Source organism: Petromyzon marinus, chromosome 78, assembly GCF_048934315.1.
Source record: "Petromyzon marinus isolate PM22_M1 ecotype Great Lakes invasive population chromosome 78, UKy_Petmar_22M1.pri1.0, whole genome shotgun sequence".
Classification (NCBI taxonomy): domain Eukaryota; kingdom Metazoa; phylum Chordata; class Hyperoartia; order Petromyzontiformes; family Petromyzontidae; genus Petromyzon; species Petromyzon marinus.
Genome location: NC_133744.1, coordinates 4,133,932 through 4,142,793, shown reverse-complemented (window position 1 = coordinate 4,142,793; position 8,862 = coordinate 4,133,932). Strand labels below are relative to the sequence as shown.

At 66.1% G+C, this 8,862-nt stretch overlaps 1 protein-coding gene across 1 annotated transcript; it reads right to left on the bottom strand.

Annotated features, from left to right (window-relative positions):
* Positions 1-616: 616 nt before the first annotated feature.
* On the bottom strand, positions 617-8,485 carry LOC142907394 (uncharacterized). Its single transcript, XM_076056876.1, has 3 exons — positions 5,436-8,485; positions 4,288-5,258; positions 617-3,585 (listed from the first exon to the last, which is right to left on the bottom strand). Exons 1-3 carry the CDS (start codon positions 8,483-8,485, stop codon positions 3,539-3,541), a joined length of 4,068 nt encoding a protein of 1,355 aa, XP_075912991.1. The 3' UTR covers positions 617-3,538.
* Between the last annotated feature and the right edge of the window lie 377 nt (positions 8,486-8,862).

The following is an 8,862-nucleotide window of genomic DNA, read 5'->3' as shown; positions in this document are numbered from 1 at the left end:
AGACTGGAGTGTGCCACTAAGAGGTGGGGCCTTACCATCAGCCCCACCAAAACTAAGCACCTGCCTGGGTATTTTGTACCATCGGACACTCAACCCCCACAACTCCCAATCGGTGATGGGGCAGTTGTGGAGAGAGTGGAGAGTTTCCCATACCTGGGCAGTGTGCTTATGACTGGCTCCAGTTTAACAGCAGAGGTCTCACTCCGAATCAGTCGAGCGGCAATATCTTTTCATCGGTTGCGTAACGCTGTGTGGAAGCTACCTGGTCTGTCGCTCCGCACTAAGCTTCAGGTCTTCTCGGCCACGGTCATTCCCTCCCTTCTCTACGCTTGCGAAACGTGGACCCCCCTAATGGAACATCTTCGCCGGTTAGAAACATTTAGGCTGGCCTGCCTACGATCCATCCTGGGTTTAACCAGACTGGATTGTGTGAGGAGCTCACAAATCCTTGAAAGATCTGGGCAGGGTCCCATCGGTGAGCTCCTCCGGCAGGCAAGGCTGCGATGGCTGGGTCATGTAGCCCGCATGCCCAGCCACCGCATGCCGAAACAGCTTTTGTTTGGCCGGATTGAGGGGGCTAAGCGGGCGCGGCACGGGCTAGAGAAGAGATGGAGTGATGTGGTACAGGAGGACGTGGAGCTGAGTGGACTTGCCGATGACTGGTACCAGCGGTGTCAAGATCGGCCTCTGTGGAGGAGGCTCGTGAAGGATGCTACTGGGCAGTTGGAGGCAGTCGCCCTCCAACAACAACGGAGGGCGGAGGAGCGACGCTCACAACAACGAGCGGAGCGCCGGGTGGCTAAAGCACAGCAGGTTGGCACAGTAGGGGGCACAGGTGGTGCATCAGCCAGTCATCTCAGTCAGTCGACCCGTGGCACCTGGGTCTGCCCCGTGACCTCCTGCCAGCGGACGTTCGACACTTCACGTGGCCTCAGGGTGCACATAGCCTGGCACAAGCATCGTGGTGACGTCACCGCCACTTAGTGGCGAATGGCGGTTGTTGTTGTTGTTGTTGTGTGTGTGTAGTGATAGTGTAGTAGCGGTTAGCGCTACGCTGCGCTATGAACCTGGCGACCCGGGTTCGATTCCCGCTCACGGCCAACACCAGTGACGATTATCTGAACCGGTCCCGGGCCTCCCCTAGGTCGACTCAGCCTCAAATGAGTACCTGATGCGGTGTGTAAACATTGCCACTAGGGAGACAAAGGCGGTCGGGCGTGGTGCTGGCCACCCACCCCCTCGTGTACCGTTCCGGCCTTCATAAGTGCTCGCTAACAGCACTTGCCCCTACAGTCTGTTAAGGCTATATGGGGGATCTTTGTCTTTGTGTATGTCTGTGTGTCTGTGTGTGTATGTGTGTGTCTGTGTGTGTGTGTGTCTGTGTGGGGTCATGTAGCCCGCATGCCCAGCCACCGCATGCCGAAACAGCTTTTGTTCGGCCGGATCGAGGGGGCTAAACGGGCGCGGCACGGGCTAGAGAAGAGATGGAGTGATGTGGTACAGGAGGACGTGGAGCTGAGTGGACTTGCCGATGACTGGTACCAGCGGTGTCAAGATCAGCCTCTGTGGAGGAGGCTCGTGAAGGACGCTGCTGGGCAGTTGGAGGCAGTCGCCCTCCAACAACAACGGAGGGCGGAGGAGCGACGCTCACAACAACGAGCGGAGCGCCGGGTGGATAAAGCACAGCAGGTTGGCACAGTAGGGAGCACAGGTGGTGCATCAGCCAGTCATCTCGGTCAGTCGACCCGTGGCACCTGGGTCTGCCCCGTGACCTCCTGCCAGCGGGCGTTCGACACTTCACGTTGCCTCAAGGTGCACCTGGCCAGGCACAAGGGTCGTGGTGACGTCACCGCCACTTAGTGGCGAATGGCGGTTGTTGTTGATGGTGGTGATGGTGGTGGTGATGGTGGTGTCTGTATGTGTGTGTCTATGTGTATGTGTTACTGTGTGTGTCGTCCGGCAAAACAACCCCCTACCTCCTCGCGGTGCCGGACGGGCAACTCTGTTGTGGACAGTGCTGTGGGGGGAGGGCCAATTCTGATTGGCTCCTCCCCTCATGGCGTCTGTGACCACCACAGTGGCTAAACGGGGGCTCTGGACGGGTGCGAGGGGCTGGTAACCCCTCCACCTTCAAAAATTTACCACTAAACCACGAATAAAATATGTAACTAATAAGCTTGTGCCGGAGGGCCCGGGGGGACAGGCGTCTATGACGTCTCCTGGCCAAACCCCATTTGGCGGAGCCAGGAGATTGAATCTCTACCCTCGGGGCTCCTCCAGAAACAACGAAAAGCCACTTTGTGTGGCCACGTGGAATGTTCGAACGCTCACTGCGGAGGAGAGGCTGCCACTCCTCTGTCGGGAGCTGGACCGTTACCGCCTGGATCTCTGTGGCATTCAGGAGGTCCGGTGGACCGGTTCTGGCTCCTGCCACCATGAGGGGATGGACAGTCCTCTACTCGGGGCAGCAGACCGCCAAACAACAGGGTGTGGCTCTTCTTTTGAACAAAAGAATGAAGGGGGCGTGGGAGCGTGGCGGTGAGGTGTGGGAAGCTGTAAGCCCCAGGCTACTTTGGGCTCGCCTTATCAACCGGAGGCGAGGAATGGTGGTCGTGGTTACTTATGCCCCCACCGAAGACGAACATCCGTGGAGGGATGCAGGCAAAGCCGATGAGTCAGATGCCTTCTATGACCTCCTGTCACAGGTGCTGGCTAAAGTGGCCCCTCGGGATAGAGTCATCTTGTTGGGTGACTTCAATGCCCGAGTTGGTAATGATGCCTGCACCTGGTCTGGAGTGATTGGAGGGCATGGGCCAGATCAGCTCAATAATAACGGTAGGAGGCTGCTAGATTTTTGTGCAGCCCATGGGCTTGTAATTACCAACACGCTGTTCCGGCATCGGCGCATCCACACAACATCATGGATGCATGCCGGGTCCAAGCAAGAACATCTGCTGGACTACATAGTGACGGACCAGCGGATGCGAGCCCATGTCCTTGACACCAGGACCTACCGTGGAGGTCCTGGTGTCAAGGACATTTGTGTGTGTGTGTCTGTGTGTGTGTGTGTCTGTGTGTGTGTGTCTGTGTGTGTGTGTCTGTGTGTGTGTGTGTCTGTGTGTGTGTTCTGTGTATGTACGGTAGTGTAGCGGTTAGCGCTACGCTGCGCTATGAACCTGGCGACCCGGGTTCGATTCCAGCTCACGGCCAACACCAGTGACGATTATCTGAACCGGTCCCGGGCCTCCCCTAGGTCGACTCAGCCTCAAATGAGTACCTGGTGCGGTGTATAAACATCGCCACTAGGGAGACAAAGGCGGTCGGGCGTGGTGCTGGCCACCCACCCCCTCGTGTACCGTTCCGGCCTTCATAGGTGCTCGCTAACAGCACTTGCCCCTACAGTCTGTTAAGGCTATACGGGGGATCTTTATCTTTGTATGTGTATGTATGTATGTGTGTATGTGTGACTGTGTGTGTCCTCTGCTGAACGTCGCTGCAACGTCGCCTCAACGTTCAGGACGACGTCCCCGCCGTGACGTCACGGCATAGCGCTCCCGCTCAGCTGCCTGGCGCTCTGAGGGGCATCTGGGGAGGGGGGAGGGTTGGAGGAGGGGGAGGGGGGGAGGGGGGGAGGGGAAGGAGGAGGGGGAGTGAGGAGGGGAAGAGGGGGGAGGGGGGAGGGGGGAGGAGGGGGAGGAGGGAGGAGGGGGAGGGGGGAGTGGGGGAGGGGGAGGAGGGGTGAGGGGGAGGAGGGGGGAGGAGGGGGGAGGAGGTGGGGGGGGGGTGAATGCGAGGAGAAGGCAAAGATCCCCCGGGTAGCCTCTAGAGGGCTGTAGGCGTTAGTGCTGTTACACACACACAGTTACATACACAGTCACATACACACAGTGACACACACACACAGTCACACACACACAGTTACATACACACAGTGACACACACACACAGTCACACAAACACAGTCACACACACAGACACACAGTCACATACACACACACATACACACAGTCACACACACAGTCACACACACACAGTCACACACACACACAGTCACACACACAGTCACACACACAGTTACATACACACACACAGTCACATACACACAGACACATATACAGTCACACATACACAGTCACACACACAGTCACACACACAGTGATACACAGACACACACACACCACCACTACCATCACCACTACCACCACTACAACCACTACCACCACCACCACTACAACCACTACAACCACCACAACTACCACGACCACAACCACCACCACAGCTGGTTACCTGGCGACCTGAAGAAGGTTCGAGTCGCCGCCGCCGCCGCCGCCGCCGTGGAAGTCCGTGACCTGGCCACGCTCTCCCTGTACTCGTCCTCCCGTCTCAGCGACTCCATCACCTCCAGCTCCACCAGCGACGGCCTCCCGCCACCACCACCATAGCCACCACCACCACCGTAGCCACCACCACCACCGTAGCCACCACCGCCACCACCGTAGCCACCACCACCACCACCGCCACTGCCGCCGTAGCCGTAGGTGGCAGCGGTGGAGTCTCCGCGGGCCTTCGTCGAAGTCTCCGGCGCCGCCGGCGGGTTGGCGAGGCCCTCGAGGTAAGCCCTCTTGTGCAGCGCGCTGCCGAACAGGTAGACCTTGCTGTCGACGATGAGCACCTGCTCCTGGGGAACCTCGAGCCCTAGCGGCACCGGGGACGGCGAGAAGGGGCCGCCGGGCCTGGTGCCCACGTCCATGTAGTTGCCGTCGCCGATGGAGCTCAGGTCGACGGCCGGTGCCCCGGTGCCGCCGGTGTTGATGGTGGTGGTGGTGGCGGCGGTGGGTTTCCACTCGGCCTGCCGTGGCGATCCACCGCCTCCGCCGCCTCCGTCAGCGGCGTCGAGGGTGGCCGCCGAGGAACCCCGGCGGTGCCGCCCGTACCGGCGGGGCCCTCCCCCCCCCACCTCCTCCGCCTCCTCCTCCGCCTCTTCGCCGCCGCCGCGGGGCCCGTCGAGGAGTCCCGGCATCGGCCGCACGGCCACGAGCTGCGAGCCGCCGGCGCCCGCCGCGATGCCCCGCTCCCGCCGGAGGCTCTCCTCGCGCTCGCTGCTCACGCGGATCTCCCTCTCGATGGGGGTCTCCCTCTCGGTGGGGGTCTCCCTCTCGGTGGGGGTCTCCCTCTCGGTGGGGGTCTCCCTCTCGGTGGGGGTCTCCCTCCCGGGGCCCTGCGGCTCCGTGCCGCCGCCGCCGCCGCCGCCGCCCCAGCTCCAAGAATACAAACGCACGACCGCCGTGCGTTTGTCGCGGTCGTCCATCGCGTCGGGGACGGGCGTCTTCGGCTTCACGCCTCCTCCTCCTCCTCCTCCTCCTCCTCCACCTCCTCCTCCTCCTCCACCCATCGCTGCGTCCAGGTCGAGGCTGCGGATCCGCTGCAGCGACGGCCGAGGCGCCCCGCCGACGCCGCTGGGGCCGCCGGGGCGGTGGCGGCGGCCGCCGCCGATCGTGGCGGCCCGGGCCCCCAGCAGGGGCCTCGTCCTGATCTCCACCACCTCGTCGCCGGCGGGCTGCGCCGCCAGGCCCCGGTCGCGCCTCAGCGTCTCCTCGCGCTCGCGAGCCTCCCGGATGCCGCGCTCCAGTGGCGTCTCCGGTGGCGTCTCCAGCGGCGGCGGCGGTGGACGCCGAGCGTCGCCGCCCTCCTCCTCGTCGTCGGCCGCCGAAGCCGGCGGCTCGTGGCCGCCGCCGTGGCCGCCGTGGCCGCCGGAGCCCCTCCTCTGCTGCGTGGCGCCGAGCATCCGCAGCTTGCCCCCCTTCTTGAACGTCCGCAGGTCGTTGACGCTGAACGGGGAGCGGCTGCCCCCGCCGCTGCCGGCCGGCCGCGAGACGGCCCGGGGGCTGCTCCGGCCCACGTCGAGGTCGAGGCCACGGTAGGCGGAGCCGGCCCCCGTGGAGGCCTGGGGCCTGGTCCAGGCCGCGTCGAGGTCCAGGCCACGGTAGGTGGAGCCGGCCCCCGTGGAGGCCTGAGGCCTGGTCCAGGCCACGTCGAGGTCCAGGCCACGGTAGGCGGAGCCGGGCGCCGTGGAGGCCTGAGGCCTGGTCCAGGCCACGTCGAGGTCCAGGCCACGGTAGGCGGAGCCGGCCCCCGTGGAGGCCTGAGGCCTGGTCCAGGCCACGTCGAGGTCCAGGCCACGGTAGGTGGAGCCGGCCCCCGTGGAGGCCTGGGGCCTTGTCCAGCCCACGACTGCACCGGCCGGCGTGGGGCGCCTAGCCGGGGAAAGATCCGGAACGGGAAGAAGCGGAGGCGGTGATTTCACAGCGGCGGCGGCGGCGGTGGCGGCGGTGGCACCGTGCCAGCTCTTCCGCTGCGCCTGCCTCCGCCGGATCCTCCCCCTGTCTGTCTCGTCTTGCCCGCCGACGCCGGTGCCTGGCGCGCCCGGCACCGCCTCCTCCTCCTCCTCCTCCACCACCACCCTCTCCTCCTCCCCCGCGGACTTCGTTCTGCGGTCCCTGCCGCCGCCGCCGCCGACGCCGGAGGCGGCCCGAGCCGGCTCGGCGATGCCGGGCCTCGAGCGGATCTGCACGAGCTCGGGAACGCTCCGCACCTCCGACAGGCCTCGCCGCTTGCGCAGGGAGGCCTCCCGCTGCAGGCCCACGCGGATCTCCCGCTCGATGGGCGTCTCAGCTCCTCCTCCTCCTCCCGCTCCTCCTCCCGCTCCTCCTCCCTCCGACGTCCCCGGCGCCCGCGAGGAGGAGCCGTCCACGCGCCAGTAGTCCAGGCCGCCGCCGTCGGCGGGCGCCGGCGGGCCCCGGACGGGCGTCCCGGAGGCCCGTCCGGGGCGTTGTTCCGCGACCGTGGCGCTCCAGCGGACGGAGGAGGAGCCGCCGCCGCCGCCGATAGCGTCCAGCAAGTCGGAGGACGACGTCGTGATCCTGCTGCTCCGGGCGAGGCTTCCGCCTCGGACTCCAGCCGAGCTCCCACGTCCGCTCGGAGCCCGGGACGTCTTCGTCGCCTCCTCCTCGTCCTCCTCCTCCTCGTCCTCCTCCTCTTCAGCCGCCGCCGCCGGCTTCGCCGTGAAGACGGCGGAGAGGGGGGAGATCGGCGAATGAGGAGGAGGGGCGGCGCTCCCGGGGGAAGTGACGACGCCATCCACGAAGACGTCGCCTCCTCCTCCTCCTCCTCCTCCTCCTCCTCCTCCTCCTCCGCCTCCTCCTCCTCCTCCTCCTCCTCCTCCGCCTCCTCCTCCTCCTCCTCCGCCCGACGAAGCCGACGATGAAGACGCCCACGAAGGCGACGTCGGCCCGCGACGCCGCCCGGCGTAGGAGCGGCGCCGTCGGCCGTCGCCTCCCGCGGGCGGCGACAGCGTCGGCGTCGTCGTCCCGTCGCCGAGGATGTTGCGCGTGCGGATCTGGACGAGCTCTTGGAGGCCGCCTGAGCGGCGGGCCACGGCCGCGGCCGCGGCCGGGCCGACAATGCCGCGTTGGCGTCGCAGCGACTCCTCTCGCTCGAGCGACGAGCGAATCTCACGCTCGATGGGGGTCTCCGGCGTCGTGGAGGAGGATGGGGAGGAGGAGGAGGAGGAGGAGGCGGGGGCGGGGGGGGCGGCGGGTAAGAGGCGTGATGAGGAGGAGGAGGAGGAGGAGGGGGGGAGGGGCGGGTCGCTGGCCCGCGCCCCGTAGCGAGCCAGCCAGTAGGCGTCTACCTCCTGCCGGGTGTCGAGAGCCGGAGCGTCGCCGCTGATCCGGCTGGGCCGGGAGTCGGCCTCCTGCCGCTGCTGCTGCGGCCGCTTCGCCGGCGTCGGAGCCTTCGGCAGAGCGGCGTCGCCCGCGGCGATTCTGGCGGCCGCTCCGGCGGATGAGGAGGGGGAGGATGGGGAGGAGGGGGAGGAGGGGGAGGAGGAGTCCCTGATGGAGCCCTCCCAGGCGCTCAGCACCCTGGCGAAGGAGATGGGGACGGCGTCGACGTTGCCCACGCCCTGCTGCTGCTGCTGCTGCTGCCACGGCCGTGATTCTCCTCCGCCTCCTCCAACTCCCCATCCACCGCCTCCTCCTCCTCCTGCTCCTCCGCCTCCTCCTCCTCCCCATCCACCGCCTCCTGCTCCTCCGCCTCCGACTCCTCCGCCTCCTACTCCTCCTCCCCATCCACCGCCTCCTCCTCCGCCTCCTACTCCTCCTCCCCATCCACCGCCTCCTCCTGCTCCTCCTCCGCCTCCTCCTCCTCCTCCCCATCCACCGCCTCCGCCGTAGGCGTCCGACGTCGTCGCGGGAGGCGGAGGGGCGGCGGCGCCGAGGTCGAAGTCGCCGTCGCCGCCGTCGTCGCCGCCGCCGGAGTCGTCGCCGCCGCAGGCTGCCAGCTCCTCGGGGGTGAACGGCTTCCAGGCGACGGGCGTGAGGCCGCGAAGGAGAGCGCCGTAGGCGAGCTCGCCGTCGTCCGGCAGGGCGGGGGGGCGGCGGCCGTCGTCAAGGACGCCGCGGTGGGAGCGGCCGGGGTGCTGCATGGCGCGGCGGTGGTGGTGGTGGTGGTGGCGGTGGCGGTGGCGGTGGTTGTGGTGGTGGCGGTGGTGGCGGTGGTTGTGGTGGTGGTGGGGGTGGTGGTGGTTGTGGCGGTGGTGGTGGTGGTGGCGGTGGTGGTGGTGGTGGTGGTGGTGGCGGCGGTGGTGGTGGTTGTGGTGGTGGTGGTGGTGGTGGTGGCGGTGGTGGTGGCGGTGGTGGTGGCGGTGGTGGTGGTGGTGGTGGCGGTGGTGGCGGTGGTGGTGGTGGTGGTGGCAAGGAAGCCGGCCGTTGACGACGTTTGGTGAAGCTGGACCAGGTCAGGTGGCCCTGCCTGGCGGGATGAGAAAGAATTTTCAGGGGAGCAATCCACTTCGAAAATATC

What these genes read in the sequence shown, in the direction of transcription:
- LOC142907394 (XM_076056876.1), bottom strand. Translation starts at nt 8,485, where the DNA reads ATGCAGCACCCCGGCCGCTCCCACCGCGGCGTCCTTGACGACGGCCGC. An exon ending in GGCGTCGGCGGGGCGCCTCG is followed by an intron (nt 5,259 to 5,435) that starts GCCGTCGCTGCA and finishes GTATTCTTGGAG; the next exon opens with CTGGGGCGGCGGCGGCGGCG. An exon ending in AACCTTCTTCAGGTCGCCAG is followed by an intron (nt 3,586 to 4,287) that starts GTAACCAGCTGT and finishes CCCCCTCCCCAG; the next exon opens with ATGCCCCTCAGAGCGCCAGG.